The sequence below is a fragment of the Triticum aestivum genome, chromosome 6B (genome assembly GCF_018294505.1).
Source record: "Triticum aestivum cultivar Chinese Spring chromosome 6B, IWGSC CS RefSeq v2.1, whole genome shotgun sequence".
Lineage (NCBI taxonomy): Eukaryota > Viridiplantae > Streptophyta > Magnoliopsida > Poales > Poaceae > Triticum > Triticum aestivum.
In genome coordinates this window covers 169,972,997-169,989,951 of record NC_057810.1, presented here as the reverse complement: position 1 = coordinate 169,989,951, position 16,955 = coordinate 169,972,997, and the positions used below count along the sequence as shown (strand labels likewise).

Sequence of the window (16,955 nt, the reverse complement as noted above, 5' to 3'; positions counted from 1 at the left end):
CTCGTGAGATAGGTTAGTATAAACCAATGCAAAACCTTATCATTTTCTACTGTAACAAATCACTAAAATTATTATTCAACATTGAATACTAAATTCCTCTGCATATTTAACACTCCTATCCTCAAATATAATCATTAAACAAGCAAACATATGCAAACAATGCAACCATAACAGCAATCTACCAAAACAGTACAGTCTGCAAAGAGTGCAAGAGTATCAATACTTACCTAACTCCAAAAAATATGAGAGAAAATTCCCTCTGTAATAAATTTATCAGAGATCAATATGCAAAAATATTCAACATTATACCATTCTCTGACTTTTCTAGGGAATTTTTGCAACAGCGGTAAACTTTCTGTTTTCAAACAGCAACATGTATATTAGCAAAATAAGCATGGCAAAGGCTATCCTTGACTTTTTTATTGAAACTAAAGATGCAAAACATTATTCTAACTAACAGCAAGCAAAAACTAACAAAAGAAAATGATGCTCCAAGCAAAACACATATCATGTGGTGAATAATAATATAGCTCCAAGTAAAGTTACCGATGAACGAAGACGAAAGAGGAGATGCCTTTCGGGGCATCCCCAAGCTTAGGCTCTTGGTTGTCCTTGGATATTACCTTGGTGTGCCTTGGGCATCCCCAATATTAGGCTCTTGCCACTCATTATTCCATAGTCCATCGAATCTTTTACCCAAAACTTGAAAACTTCAACCACACAAAACTCAAAACAAAACTCGTAAGCTCCGTTAGTATAAAAAAAACCACCACTTAGGTACTGTAATGAACTCATTCTTTATTCATATTGGTGTTAAACCTACTGTATTCCAACTTTTCTATGGTTCATACCCTTACATACTAGCCAAAGATTCATCAAAATAAGCAAACAACACAATGAAAACAGAATCTGTCAAAAACAGAACAGTCTGTAGTAATCTGTATCAAACATATACTTCTGGAAGCCCAAAAATTCTGAAATAAATTGGTGGACCTGAGGAATTTGTCTACTAATCATCTGCAAAAATAATCAACCTAAAATCACTCTCCAGTAAAAAATGGCAGATAATCTCGTGAGCGCAAAAGTTTCTGTTTTCTACAGCAAGATCATATAGATTTCACCCAAGTCTTCCCAAAGGCTCTACTTGGCACTTTATTGAAACAAAAAGCAATAAAACATGATTACTACAGTAGCATAATCATGTGGACACACAAAAACAGTAAGGGTAAATATTGGGTTGTCTCCCAACAATCACTTTTCTTTAATGCCTTTCTAGCTAGGCATGATGATGGCAATGATGCTCACATAAAAGATAAGAATTGAAACATAACGGGAGCATCATGAAGCATATGACTAGCACATTTAAGCCTAACCCACTTCCTATGCATAGGGATTTCGTGAGCAAACAACTTATGGGAACAATAATCAACTAGCATAGGATGGCACAACAAGCATAACTTCAAGATTTTCAACACATAGGGAGGAAACTTGACATTATTGCAATTCCTACAAGCATATGTTCCTCCCTCATAATAATTTTCAGTAGCATCATGAATGAATTCAACAATATAACCAGCACATAAAGCATTCTTTTCATGATCTACAAGCATAGAAAATTTACTACTCCCCCATAAGCAAAATTCTTCTCATTCGGAATAGTGAGAGTATCATAAGAGACTTGAACACTAAAAATTGTTTCCATTGTTTCCACATTAAAAGAGTAATGTTCAGAAAAAGGGTAATCATAATCATGAGAATATTTATAAATATAATCATCACTACTTTTTATAGCATAAGTTTCATCCCAATAGTCATCATAAGTAGCAACTTCGTTCTCATCATAATCGATTGAAACCTCTCCCAAGATAGTGGAATCACTAAATAAAGTTGACACTCTTCCAAATCCACTTTCATATTCATCACAATAAAATTCAACATCCTCCAAAATAGTGGGATCACTACTTCCTAAAGTTGACACTCTTCCGAACCCACTTTCATCAATATAATCATCATAAGTAGGAGGCATGCTATCATCATAACAACTTTGCATATCAAAACTTGGGATGCTAGAAATATCATCTTCATTAAACATAGCATCCCCAAGCTTGGGACAATCATTAATTTCAGTAAATATATTTTCAAATATTTCATACTCATCAAACATAGCTTCCCCAAGCTTGGGCCTTTTCATATCATAAGCGTAATCATTATCAATAGTATGGATAGCACCAATAGTATAGCAATTATCACCATCCCAATGAGTAGTAGGAGCAACATCATTTGGGGTGGATACCTTTCTACCTTTGTTGCTCCTTCTTTTATTTTTCTTCTTCACATTATGTGTGGGTTCAACCTTCCTCTTTGAGCTCCTTATTGATGAGATTGGTTGAATAGAAAGCTCCTCCTCGTTACCTGATTCATCATAAGAAATAATAGGAGGATATTGGGAAGTCTCTTCCCTTTCATTAGTATTCTCATCATCTTCTATTTGCTTTCTTTTCTTTAGGTACTTGGCAATATAAGGATTTTCAATGCAATTCATCGTACAATACAAATAAATCTTCTCTAGATCAATATCAAGGAAATGCTCAAGATTAAATTTTGGAATAAGCTTAGTTGCACGTTTCAATTCTTCATAACCCAAAAGCAATCTAAGTTCATTGTAATGAGAAAGGGAGGTCAAATCATCACAATTTTTGGACATGATCCGATCATGGAACAATTTGCATTGGAGATGTAAATGATCTTGTTCATTGCAAAATCACAACGGGAAAGATATCTTAAATTCTTCGCACTCTTATCTAGACTTTCTTGCAACCTCTTAGTTTCTAAATACTTATGCTTCTTGCAATATATATCTTCTCTATTTGGTGCGTTCATGCAAACATGCACTCCACAAAAGTTGACATGCTCAAAAGATATATTTTCATCATGACTAGAGCAATCATCATTGGTACTATGGATATTCAAGGAGTTCATACTAACAACATTGCAATCATGCTCATCATTCAAAGATTTAGTACCAAGCATTTTAATGCATTCTTCTTCTAGCACTTGAGCACAATTTTCCTTACCATCAAACTCCCGAAAGATATTAAAAAGACGAAGCATATGAGACAAATTTAACTACATTTTTTTGTAGTTTTCTTTTATAAACTAAACTAGTGATAAAACAAGAAACAAAAAGATTCGATTGCAAGATCTAAAAATATACCTTCAAGCACTCACCTCCCCGGCAACGGCGCCAGAAAAGAGTTTGATGTCTACTACACAACCTTCTTCTTGTAGACGTTGTTGGGCCTGCAAGTGCACGGGGTTGTAGGACAGTAGCAAATTTCCCTCAAGTGGGTGACCTAAGGTTTATCAATCCGTAGGAGGCATAGGATGAAGATAGTCTCTCTCAAACAACCCTGCAACCAAATAACAAAGAGTCTCTTGTGTCCCCAACACACCCAATACAATGGTAAATTGTATAGGTGCACTAGTTCGGCGAAGAGATGGTGATACAAGTGCAATATGGATAGTAGATAAAGGTATTTGTAATCTGAAATTATAAAAACAGCAAGGTAGCAAGTGGTAAAAGTGAGCGTAAACGGTATTGCAATGCTAGGAAACAAGACCTAGGGTTCATACTTTCACTAGTGCAAGTTCTCTCAACAATAATAACATAGATAGATCATATAACAATCCCTCAACATGCAACAAAGAGTCACTCCAAAGCCACTAATAGCGGAGAACAAACAAAGAGATTATGGTAGGGTACGAAACCATCTCAAAGTTATTCTTTCGGATCAATCTATTCAAGAGTTCATAGTAAAATAACATAAATCTATTCTTTCCGCTCAATCCATCATAGAGTTCATACTAGAATAACACCTTAAGACACAAATCAACCAAAACCCTAATGTCACCTAGATACTCCATTGTCACCTCAAGTATCCGTGGGCATGATTATACGATATGCATCACACAATCTCAGATTCATCTATTCAACCAACACAAAGTACTTCAAAGAGTGCCCCAAAGTTTCTACCGGAGAGTCAAGAACGTGTGCCAACCCCTATGCATAGGTTCATGGGCGGAACCCGCAAGTTGGTCACCAAAACATACATCAAGAGGCACATGATATCCCATTGTCACCACAGATAAGCACGGCAAGACATACACCAAGTGTTCTTATAAAAGACTCAATCCGATAAGATAACTTCAAGAGGAAAACTCAATTCATCACAAGAGAGTAGAGGGGGAGAAACATCACAAGATCCAACTACAATAGCAAAGCTCAGGATACATCAAGATCGTGCCATAGAGGGAACACAAGAGAGAACACGAGAGAAAGAGATCAAACACATAGCTACTAGTACATACCCTCAGCCTGGAGGGTGAACTACTCCCTCCTCGTCATGGAGAGCGCTGGGATGATGAAGATGGCCACCGGTGAAGGATTCCCCCTCCGGCAGGGTGCCGGGAAGGGCTCCCGAGAGGTTTTTGGTGGCTACAGAGGCTTGCGGCAGTGGAACTCCCGATCTATCTTGATATTCGATGGTTTTAGGATACGTAGGCTTATATAGGCGAAATAAGTCGGTCGGGGGGGTGCTCGAGGGGTCCACGAGATAGGGGGCACGCCCAGTAGGGGGGGCACACGCCCCCTGTCTCCTGGGCTCCTTGAGTATCTTCTGACGTGGACTCCAAGTCTCCGGGATGATAATCTTCCAAAAAATCACGTTGCCGAAGGTTTCATTCCGTTTGGACTCCGTTTGATATTCATTTCATTCGAAATACTGAAACAGGCAATAAAACAGCAATATGGGCTGGGCCTCCGGTTAATAGGTTAGTCCCAAAAGTAATATAAAAGTGTATAATAAAGCCCATAATCAATCAAATCAGATAATATAATAGCATGGAACAATAAAAAATTATAGATACGTTGGAGACGTATCAGACACGTTAAGCACCGTATGACCAAAATGCCCTTATACGTTATGCGGGGGGGGTGTACCGAAGCAAGGCAGAATGGGAATTGAAGGGGTGTGGCTCTTCAAATCTAATGTTTGGTTGGGGGGACCGGGAATTCGGAAGGAAATGGGCATGGGACTTTTGACTCCAACTCCCACCGTTTTATTAACAGGGGAGGGGTGGGAATTAGAAGGGAATTGCTTTAGTGAGTCGATCTTAGCCCTTCATCATAACTTACGTTAACTTCCCATGTCTAGTGCCTTGCCAATTCCCATGAACCAAATAAGGGAATACAGTTTCTCCTCAAATCTCACATATAATTCCTACTATGTGCCAAACAAAGGTTTGGAAATAAAATGTCTCGTCCCATGTCTAATCTCAATACAACTCCCTACTCTAAACTCCCATTCCCCTTCCCAAATATTACCAAACACATCCTTAGGGAATGGGATTTAAAGGGGTACGAGACTTCAAATCTATTGTTTGGTTGGAGGTATTGGGAATTCACAGTGGAATGGGCATGGGACTTGAGACTCCAACTCCGCCTAGTCAGTAGTTCGATGCGGCGTTGTTGATCGTTCAATAGCGGCAGCACAGTACCTTTCTAATCCCCATCCACCTGATGCTTTCTTCTCTAATCCCCATCCACCTAATGCAAAGCAACGCCAACGATGCAAAAGCAGAACAACACAACAACCCCCATGGCACCTTGCGTCGCTGACCTCGCGTCACCAGAGTCGCCGGCGACCGCTGCATCGCAGCTCCAGGAGCCACCGGCTACCACTGCATTGCAGTACCGGGAGCCACCGGGCGACAAAAAAAGGTTGGACGCAACACCGACGACGCCCCGACAAAGCTTCATTGGAGCTCCAGCGAAGCTTCATTGACACCCCAGTGGAGCTTCATTGCAACATTGCCTGTTGCGATGCAACTCTGTCGCCGGCCATGGCAGCAACTCGGAGCTCTCTACTGCTACAACGCAGCTTCATCATCACCATGCAGCAGCGTCGTCGTACCATCGCCTGTTGCAGCGCAGCTCTGCTGCCGGCCATGGCAGCAGCTCGTAGCAGCTCCTGGTCCAACGCAGCTTCGTCGCCGACCATGGCATCAGTGTCCTCTCAGCATAGCCTAGGGCAGCACGAGGTGAGCGATGATTTGGGGTTGCAGCACAGTGCCGCCCCCTAGAAAAACAGGTTTGCAATGGTGATGGTTTGTAGCAGCCGTGCGGCGACGCGAGCGACGGTGGGTTGCAGCAGGGGTGTGGAGCGTTGGAGATGTGGGACAGTCGTTGTAGCAACACGAGCCGTGCCAGCACCGTTCTACAATGACGAGCAATGGTGCTGGTGCGTTTGCTGTGTGCTCGAAGGAAGAAGAAAAGGAGGAAAAGGAAGGAGTGGCTCAAGCTGCTGGAGAAAAGAGATAAGGATGGGCTGAGCGAGCCCGCAGGGGACGCGTGGCATGCGTGAGAGGCGATTTACGCCCATGAGAAATCAGTCGGGTGATTTTGATCATTTTCCTTTATTAACAGGGGAGGGGTGGGAGTTGGATGGGGAATGTTTTAGTGAGTCAATCTTAACTCCTCATCCTAACTTCAATTCCCACGAACCAAATAAGGGAGTACAATTTCTCCTCATATTCTCACACATAATTCCTATCACGCACCAAACAGATAATTGGGAATAAAACGACTCATCTCATGTCTAATTTCAACACAACTCCCTCTTCTAAACTCTCATTCCTTCTCCCAAATATTGCCAAACACGCTGCAAGGGATGAGCCCCTCCTCTCTTTCCGCTCGGGGCTCCCAGTTTTGAAGATCCATCCAACGGATCAAGGAGGATATTCAGTTAGGGATCTTTTTCACTATAGGAAATGGGGAAGGAAGATAGGTGGTGAGCCATTTAAGGCGAGCTTCCCTCCTTTATTTTTTATCTGCGCGAACCTGATTGGAGTAGCTGTTGAACCCTTGAATTGATCCGAAGCGCTTGACACCAGATATTGTCGTCGCCGTGCATGACGAAAAACCTTAACCTCGTCACCCAAGGAGAAGAAATGAATCTACATGAGAGGCTCGTCGACTCCATCCTAACAGACAAACTTGAGAAGGATCAAAGCCTAGAAGACGATCTCAAAGATGAAGCACTGCCCAGTGAGGACTGGGAAATCCTATCCTAAACAAATAGCCAAAGCCGCACCAAGTTTCGCTTCCCTACCACCGGCTGCCGGAGTGGCATGTAGTAGGGACGAATCCACGGGCTAGTCAGAGGAGCCTGGAAGGAACGAGATCTTCACCCAAGCCGCCGACCGCCGTTGAGAGGAAGGAAAAGACGTATGTCTAGGGGGTCTATGTGGTTGTCCAGTCCTCTTTGTTACCTTCTTTTCCGGGAGCCGGGGTCCTTTATGTTCGACCATCGACTTCGTGGCCGCCGTGCTAACAATGCTTCTCTGATTCTAGTGGCCCTTTGGAGGTTCAGAGGCGGTATCGAGCTTCACTCATGACGTTTTGCTGGCTGGTGTAGAAGAAAGGTGACATCGATTTCACAATAACTTAAGTATAATTAATTTTTGTAAGGCTGTTTCATGGGGAGACTAGTATAGGATCAACCCTTTAGGTGAGATCGTGGGATCAACCCAAATATTTCGTATTTAGAGAATCCAAAAAAATCTGAAAAAAATGTACAACATACCTGCAGGGTATGTCTACAACTTGAAAAAAATATCAGCTCAAAACTCGGTCTACAGTTAGAGATTCGAAAAAGACAAATTTAACTATGAATATTGTCAGCTTTGGGATGAATAGTATTTGACACTATTCACATCTGATTTTGTCTTTTTTGGTCCTCTAAGTGCAGTTCGAATTAGGATCTGAAACTTTTTGGGCTTGTACATCACACATGAATGTGTGTCTCCAAAATTTTTCAGAATTTTTCAACATGTTTTGTATCTTTAGAAAAATTGATCTCATTGATCTCACCTAATCCTATACAAGTCTTCCCCATTGTTTCATAAGGGTTGACCAACTTTGATACATGGTCTTTGTTTTTTTTAATATATATGTTTGTTCCATCACAATTTAACGAAAACGCCCCACACATGTTTTTTTCAGAATGTATATGTGATGTCACACACATGTTGACAGAAATGATTACAGCCTGAATATCGTTACACACATAGCAAAAAAACAAATGAATATCGTCGCGGGTTATGGGCATTGGGCTGGGCCACAGCCCATTTTCTCGGGTTCCTCCTATAAACGCCGTCGGCTCTTCCCTAGACGAACGGCGCCTGCTTTGCCTGCTTTTCCATTCCCCGGGGGCTTGGGCGCGACCGACGACGGACGAGCAAGCAACAATGCTCCGCCTCTCCCGCTTCCTCCCCTCCACCTCCAGGTCAGCTGCCGCGAAACCCTAAACCCTAACCCTAACCCTCCCCGTCTCCGCTCGGCGCGACCCCCGCCTCGCGCGCGCGCCAAATGGGAGACCCTAGCCGCCGCCGCCGCCGCCGCCGCCGCCGCAGTGCCATTTCCCTGTCCCCGTGTCCCGATTTTGAGGGTTGGTGTGCTTGCTGATGCGAATCGGCCCCTCGATCGAGTCCGTGAGCGCGCGTGTTCGGTCGATTGGAGGGATTTCATTCGGGATTTAATTTTGCGGTGGCCGTAAAGGTGGCTGGGGGGGTTTTCTTAGGGTTTAAGCGTTGACTCGTGGTCAGAGCGCGGAGTTGGTTACCTGTTCATTTCTCCGCCCTTTAAATCGCTGCAGGATATTGCCATGTTGTTTCATTTGCTGGAAAACAATCATCCTAGTCATACCGTTAGGATCGAATTTGGCCACCATAGCTATATGTTCATATGCTAATCAGTGCTCGAAGTGCATAAATGCGTCACTGATATAATGATCAACTAAGACAGTACATTATTAATACCAGGATGTTGTTATTATTTCAACTTGATGCTGCTCACCATCCCCTTGTAAAAATGATGACACTGCTGAAATTGGGAATTTGTTGTTACCCGCTCAATTTTAATCTTGTTCAGTTTTTCTCATAGTTCAAAAAAGCGCTAGGCGTTAATTGTGCGTTAGATTAAGCGTAGTTATGCACAATGCGTTTTGCCAACGCCTAGAGCCTAGGCGCGCCTTTTTTAACTATGGTTTTTCCTTCTGTTTTAGATGCTTTGTGATTTCTCTTGTATTTATATGGACACGGAGGGTCTCATCTTAAATATTATGCTGTCTGTTTGTACGTCCTATGTGATTTCTCTTGTATATTTATGTACAAACATAGAGAATCACATCTTCAATACTCTTGCTATGTTGGTTTGTATAGTGTGCACTTTGACTTAATGTCGCCCTCCACAAGTAAGGGTTGATGTCTGTTTCTTCCACAACATATTGTTCATAACCACAAAATCATGACCGTTACAAAATACCACCAAATATTATCACATAACCTATCCATAGCTGTAATAATTGTTGGTAAAAAATATTATGAAGTTTGAATCTTGAAAAGCATGGCCGACTTATAGATTTAAACTGACATATCATTGCCCAACCTTTAAATCAGAGACTCAAGCAGTTCTTTGTTGTAGTATGGTTCTGCAGTTTTCCGACCAGTTGCAATGAGTGTACAATAAGTTTTCCTTTGTCCTTTTTAGGGGAGTCACTGACCTCAAAGATGTTCTCTGGAGCAGTTCATTGACATTCAAGCATGCGCTTTCGACTTCAGCTGCAAATGTTGATGGTACAACCTTAGCTTATATACTTATTCTTACACTTCCTGCTACATGCTTCAAGCGCTAATTACGTCAACATCTTTATCTGCAGAGAGTACATCTGCTAGAAAGTTTGCGAGCTACACTGTGTTCAAGGGAAAGGCTGCACTTTCCATAAGTCCTATTCTTCCTTTATTCACCAAACTTGAAGTATGTTTACTTTTATATCTTTGTGTTCTACTTCCAACCTTCTAGCACACAATGCCTTCCAATATATATAATTTCCTGTGTGTTGTCAGTCTGGAGGATCTCGAGTGAACAGAAATGGATCGGTAATGTTGACCTTCTTCCCGGCAGTTGGACAAAGGAAGTATGACTATACAAAGAAACAGGTAAAATGTTCTCTTGTGTATTTGGTATTTCCTACTGGTGTAAACTGGTTACAATCAGGCCAGTTCCTAGTCTACCCCATTGTATCCATATTCTTGCCATGAACTGAAGGCCAAATCAATTCTGTGATTGATATTCATAGATTCCAAAGCATATGTTACCATTGCTTGTGCTGTTATTACTTTATGTTGGATATAAAAACTAAAATACTATTAAGTGTGCACTTTTTAGTAAGCCATAAAAATGTAAGCGAACTTGCAGGATGTTTGCTACAATTAATGAATGAAATTAATAGTTGCATTTGGCATGAATTAGCTATGTACATAACAATAGTCAAGAGGGAAGGAAGGTTCATCCTGCAGTTAGTTCAACCATTTGTAGTTTGTATGCTTTTTATTTTCTGTTGTTGTTCGTAGGCTCTTAGCTGGCAGCGAAGACCAAAATTACTATCTTGATTTTTCTCTTGCTTCTTTTGTTTTTAAGTTCCTCTTTGTAAATTTGTTTTTGTACGCACAAGGAATACAGTCTAAAACTTGATATTACATTGGGCTTTATGGATCTGGAACATTTCTTATACAGCTCTTTGCTCTGTCACCTACTGAAGTTGGAAGCTTGATAAGTCTTGGGCCTGCTGAATCTTGTGAATTTTTCCATGATCCTTCCATGAAATCAAGGTTTGGAATAGTATTGTGCAAAGAATAAAAAGTTACATACAGATACTTTGTGCTTTTAAATTTAGCTTTCTAACCACACCAACATTTCACCAGTCATGAAGGCCAAGTGAAAAAATCATTGTCGATCACTCCTCTTGGCAGTGACAATGGATACTTCGTTAACATAAGTAAGTGACTTCATTATGAACCGTATTGCCTTTCTAAGTTCTAATGTTCCTTGTTTTTGTTATTTTCAACAATTGATTCCTCCCTCCCCCAAAACGCACACATCATTTTTGGGATGTCCAATCTCTGTTTATTACATGGACCAAGCAAACAGTGGACTAAAACCGTTTTATTAACTGAACACAATGACATAATTATTCATGTCAAGCCCTTGGCATTTTCAGAGTAGCAAAGAAATTGTTCTCTTCATTATGCCAGTCTGTTTTATTTTCTGAAAAGATGTATCCAGTGTGCCTTAGATGACTTGAAAGGCCTTGTGCCTGCCTATGGCTAGTTGACATTTGTAGATGACACAATGCTCAAGCCATGCCACCAGTCTGCCATAGCCTAAATCAAGAATGCTCAACATAGCCTAGGAGTTAGTTGACTTCTGAATTATATTGGTGCACTGCCGATGTGCCCAAGTACGATCTCCTACATTAATTTGACTTCTGAGGGATTTTGAGCCTGTTCGGACTCCCTCCGGCTCGGCAACTCCGTTCTGGAGCTGAGCGGCATCCAGTTGTAATTTATGGAGCAGCTAAAACGATGCTCCGCCCACTCCGCTCTGTGGTAGAGGAGTGGAGGGTTGCCGAACACAGCCTTTATCTCTGAAATCTTGAAACATCTGCCTGACAAAAGGGAATGCTTCTGCTCTATAGTTATCATCCTATTCACCATATTTATTCCGCACACTGCACCAAACTATTATATTTTCTTTGTCCACTACTGTCTCTGTATGTTGTGTTATTCTGCTAGCTTCCTTTTGTTGTGCTGAATGATTTTGGCAAGAGATACATGACAATCTTCTTTTCAGCTGTTCTGAATAATGTGCAAAAGACCAACGAACGCCTTTCAGTCCCTGTAACAAAAGCTGAATTTGCAGTTATGCGCACGGCATTGAGTGTAAGTTTCCATGCTGCCATTCTCACCTATTGATGTAGTCTGAATCATTATCAGGTTATCCTGACTACTCTAAATCCTGCTGATGACTAAATCACCGACAGTTTCAGTTGAACTAACCGACATATTGGCAATGCATAACTTAAGATTTGCTGTCCTTGAACTTATATTGTAGCTCTATTTCACCACACGCATGAATTCATTCTCTTCCACAAAGTTACTTGGTCATTGGCCCTGGGTGCTCATATTTGCTTTTCTATTTAGGCGATTTTCAAGTATATCACTCTATACTAGTGATGACTCATGAGTCATAACAAGCAACTTGAGGCTGTTGACAACAATTTTTATTGTTGCTTCTCTACGATTACATTACATGTAAACTGTCATTTATGGTGTCTTTTGACTACTCAATATACGGATGTATTTGTGCAGTTTGCATTGCCGCACATCATGGGTTGGGACCAAGCGTTGTCAACTCACCCTCAAAGCACCTCGACCTCAGCTAGCAAGCCTAGGTTCGAGCGCCCAAACCCAGCTTCTGAGTGGGACAGGTGAAGCTTTCCTCCTCGCAGCAGATCGCCTGAGGGCTTTAAACACCACCGCAGGTCGCCAGTGAAATGTGTGGAGATGTGGGATGTCGAATTATGTTTCTTTTGTGATCAAACTAGGGAATTGTCTTTATCAGATTTTATGTTACCCCAGGAGATTGAAGTTAGAGAGCACCATGAAATTCAAGTGGCTTTTCAATCATGTGTCCCGCATGAAATTCAAATGTTGGGATGATGTAATCATTTGAACGTGTGACAAATCTGCCACAAACAGGGTACACTACAGCAAACATACCTCCCAACACGCATAAAAAGAAAATAAGATTGGGCAACTCAAGATTTATTTCACTTCAAAAAGAACTCCACTCGAACAACCAACAAGCAAGGTCCCACATATTCCTCTAACAAAACACTATACAAAGGGGCTATGGTGTGGTGCTGGGGGTAGTGTCTTCCAACGCATACTCTTCAAATATCACTAGAGATGCTACAACAGTGATAAGACGATGTCGATCAGATTCACAAGAATTTATCTGACGTCTTGGGAGGACCAAGCAGACGCAAAGAACCACAAAGAACCAGGGCAGGCTACACAAAGAATTGGTTACAATCCAGCGGAGACCAACCCATGCAGTGTAATGATCCCAGACACGACGTTTTTGTCATCGACGACCGGCAGGAACTGCACAGGTGAAGGGGGTGACTCCATCTTCTCCATGGCTTCAACCGCCATTGCATCCGCGGTGATTGTCCTTGGGTTCCTGAAAGAGGTCAAGCAGGCCTGTTAGTGCAGGGGGCTCTAGATCGTACCAAGCATACCAAGAGAACACATGCAAAAGAACAGAAGAAAATTGGTCAGTTCTATAACAAGATGATGCCACATTCTTCAAAGCTACTTCTAACTTATGCTGTTTGTACTCTGGATCTTGAGGGAAACTTAATCAAGTGACCAAAAAATACGCTAGAGAAACAAAGTGCATAGTACGAGGTCATTGGGATCTTGAATGTGGCTGGCCTGTAGCATGTTATTATGAATCACAAACCCCGGGGCATAATAACAGTTACCCTTAACAAGCAATGCACCAGGCATGCGCTCACTCACTAGCAGCTGGGCATATCACTATCTCCTGAGTGACAGCTCAAAACACCACACCAGGTGGTCACTACAGGCAACTGGCATGCTGTTGCCTCTCACGTCCACAGAATCAGCATTACCCTCATGGGAGCTGTGGTCCTTTACTGGGACAAGACAAGAACAGTTCAAGGACTGACAACAATACTCTCTGTTACCAGATGTTGCACCACAGGACAATAACGAGGAGTACATTATTGAGCTATCAAGATCCTATCTGGGGCATCAGATAACTTTATAACTGAGAAAATAAGGAATATTACTAGGTGGAAGACAACCATTGCAGGCAGAAGTTCACTTGTTCAACACCAAAGATTCAACTAGAATGACCAGTGAACAGAATAACTGAAATTAACTCTGATCAAAGGAAACTGGACTTATAACAGAACACTCGGTAGTCAGTTCTCATCATGAACTAACAGAATATTCAGACGAGTAATTTAAGCATATATGGCAAGAAATGACACATTTATAGGTTTAGGGTACATGATAAAATTTACTCCCTCCGATACAAAACAAGTGTCACAGTTTTGAAATAAGGTTAGTTCAACCTTAGTTCAAAACTGCGACCCTTATTATGGATCGGAGGGTGTAGCATATACTCTCTCCGTCCCAAAATAAGTGTCTCAACTTTATTACAACTTTGAGTACAAAGTTGAGACACTTATTTTGGGACGGAGGGAGTATTTCCTTTGATTCTAAAAAGAAACACTTGTGTTAAACAGCGAGGAAAGAAAGAAATTTCATGACCGGTTTTATTTTTAACACTTGTGCTTAACTTCGTCTTGTTTCAAAAGGCTCTTTATGCCAAAGAAGGATGATATCTTTGTTGAACGATACCAGCCATGGATGTTATTACCCAGTTTACCATTTTCCAGAGTATTATTCCAGATAGTTTTCCAAATCCTAGCTCTACTAGAAAAGATAAAGACATACATAAAGACTGAGCAGAGACAAACCTGTTGCACATCTCTCCAACTGTTAGACTGAAAATAGCTGGCCCACTGGCCTTGAGTGTACGCCGGAGGTCTCCGTCGGTGAAAGTTCCAATCAAATGATACTCATCATCAACCACAAGAAGACAGCCACAACCTTTACTAGTGAGCTCAGTAAGTTGATCCATTATCATATCTCCCTCCTTGCACAATGGAAGCTCGTTTTGTTTCTTCATGACATCCTTAACCTGCAGGGCAGTTTTGCAGGTTATAATTTTGACACACGATTACCTGAAGAACATTCCACATGCACAAGAAAAGAACCAATTGTTTCGATTGAAGGATAACATAACTTCTCATGGTTACAAGATGCAAGTATTTCACATTATATGACCATATTATTGTCTGTTCTCGTTTCTGGCCAAAGAAATACATATTTAGGTAAAAACTCAACATGGTGCTAATAGTTTTTCAAACTTTTTATGAATATATAGATCAGTTAGATGTGTCTTAATATCACGACATACAATCAATCAGAGAAAATGATGTAGGCTTGCTTTAAATTGTGTAACCGTACAGCTAAACAAGAAAGGCAAAAACATGCATCCATCTGTTTAGCATGATTCTATTGTTACGCAATATATGTGCCAAAGTATTTTTGTTATCTGATGAACACAAGGCAAAAGCGACCTATCAACAGCAGACCACATTGCTATAATTCCAAGAGGTGTCATAAATAAAAGAGAAGGTGACAAGAAACAGCAAATAGAAACAAGATGTTGAATGGACAGTGACAGAATTGCGGAATCATAACGAGCATGTGCCGCATCATGTGTACAACATTTCAAGTTGGGAAAATGATGTAGGCTTGCTTTCACTTTTAACAATACTACTCCCTCCGTAAAGACATATAAGAGCATATAGATCACTAAAATAGTGATCTAAACACTCTTATATTTCGGGAGTACTAAACAGAACAAGTAAAAACACATTCATCTAAGCAAGATTCTGTGGCGAAGTATCTATGATGTTGCATGAGCACAAGGCGAAAATGACTTATCAACAGCAGACCACATCGTTATAACTCCACGACGTCTCATGAAAGAGATAGTGACAACTATATCATCACAAATAGAAACAAAAAGTTGGTTGGATAGTGGCAAATTTGATAATCATGTCGTATCATGCGTACACCATTTCACCTGGGGAAATTATACAAAGAAGGCCACCGACACCAATGTATCAAGTACAATTTAGTAACTGTAAGATCTGATTTTAGATCCAATGTCCCATTGGGTGGCTGCACATGGAATTGCCAAAAACTGATAATAATGTTCATAATGCAGGATAGCTTGCTGATGAAGGAAGGTATACCTTGAAGATGAGGGTCTTGCCGATTTTCCCGGCGGGGTGGTTTGACGCGTACTGGTCCCTGGTGAGGCGGCGCGCCTCCATGATGGCGGCGACGACGGTGTCGCCGAAGACCATCTGTATGGCGGTGGAGGTGACGGGCGCGAGGCCGAAGGGGCAGACCTCCCCCTGCAGCGGGAGGTGCACGTTGAGGTCGCAGGCGGCGGCGAGCGGGCAGTCGGCGCCGGAGGCCGCGGAGGTGAGCGAGATGAGCTTGGCGCCCTTGGCGCGCGCGCAGGGCGCGAGCGCGAGCAGCTCGTCGGAGGCGCCGGACTTGGAGAGCAGCACGAGGACGTCCCCGGGGAAGACGGAGCCGATGTCGCCGTGGAGCGCGTCGACGGGGGACAGGAAGCCGGCGCGCGCGAAGCCGAGGGAGGCGAGCGTCTGCGCCAGCTTGCGGGCCACGATGCCGGACTTGCCGACGCCGGTGAAGAAGACGGCCCCGGGCGCGTCGAGCAGCGCCTGCGCGAACGCCGCCGCCTGCGGCATGTCGAGCCGGTCGAAGAAGTGGTCGAGGTGGCGGCGCTGCGCGTCGAAGAGCGTGGCCAGGTCCGACGCCGCCACCGTCGCCCGCGTCCCCTCCGTCGGAGGCGGCGCGCATTCCGGCGGGGAGAGCACCGGGAGCGAGCCCATGACGCCGCGCGCGGAGGGTGCTCGCGGAAATGCCGCGGCGGCGAGGGGGCAGGAGGAGGAGGATGGGCTCCCTCTGCGGTGAAACGGGCGCCGCGGGAGAAAGGGGGTGTGTGTTGTGTGTCGTTTGCGGCTTTGCGCGTCCCCGCGGCGATCTGGAGTTAATCGGGGGAAGTGCGTGACGAGCTGATTAATTAGGGGATTTTGACGCGGATAGATTTGTGGTGCGCTCTGGCGGTCTGCATGATTGCATCAGCGCTGCGTGTGGTACTATTGACTGATGCTGGTAGCACGGGACGGGGATGGTCGTGCGGTGATAGATCGATCGACACGTCGAGCAAATTGTGGGGTTAGAACAACTCCAACGGGGCGATCCATTTCGTCCGTCGGGTCGGTGCGGACACAAAAGACGGCCCAACATGTCGACCCAAACGGATGCGGGTTTGTTTTCGTCCGCGGGCGGCC

At 42.9% G+C, this 16,955-nt stretch overlaps 2 protein-coding genes across 2 annotated transcripts; one reads left to right on the top strand and one right to left on the bottom strand.

Annotated features, from left to right (window-relative positions):
- The first annotated feature begins 8,190 nt into the window (after nucleotides 1–8,190).
- LOC123136394 (single-stranded DNA-binding protein WHY2, mitochondrial) lies at nucleotides 8,191–12,582 on the top strand. The gene is made up of 8 exons (XM_044555749.1): nucleotides 8,191–8,345; nucleotides 9,608–9,693; nucleotides 9,777–9,874; nucleotides 9,964–10,056; nucleotides 10,634–10,728; nucleotides 10,822–10,895; nucleotides 11,750–11,838; nucleotides 12,268–12,582. Exons 1-8 carry the CDS (start codon nucleotides 8,308–8,310, stop codon nucleotides 12,388–12,390), a joined length of 696 nt encoding a protein of 231 aa, XP_044411684.1. The 5' UTR covers nucleotides 8,191–8,307; the 3' UTR covers nucleotides 12,391–12,582.
- A 125-nt stretch (nucleotides 12,583–12,707) lies between these two features.
- On the bottom strand, nucleotides 12,708–16,695 carry LOC123136395 (probable arabinose 5-phosphate isomerase). Its single transcript, XM_044555750.1, has 3 exons — nucleotides 15,825–16,695; nucleotides 14,475–14,698; nucleotides 12,708–13,144 (listed from the first exon to the last, which is right to left on the bottom strand). The coding sequence occupies exons 1-3, from the start codon at nucleotides 16,491–16,493 to the stop codon at nucleotides 12,988–12,990; spliced, it is 1,050 nt and encodes a 349-aa protein (XP_044411685.1). The 5' UTR covers nucleotides 16,494–16,695; the 3' UTR covers nucleotides 12,708–12,987.
- Between the last annotated feature and the right edge of the window lie 260 nt (nucleotides 16,696–16,955).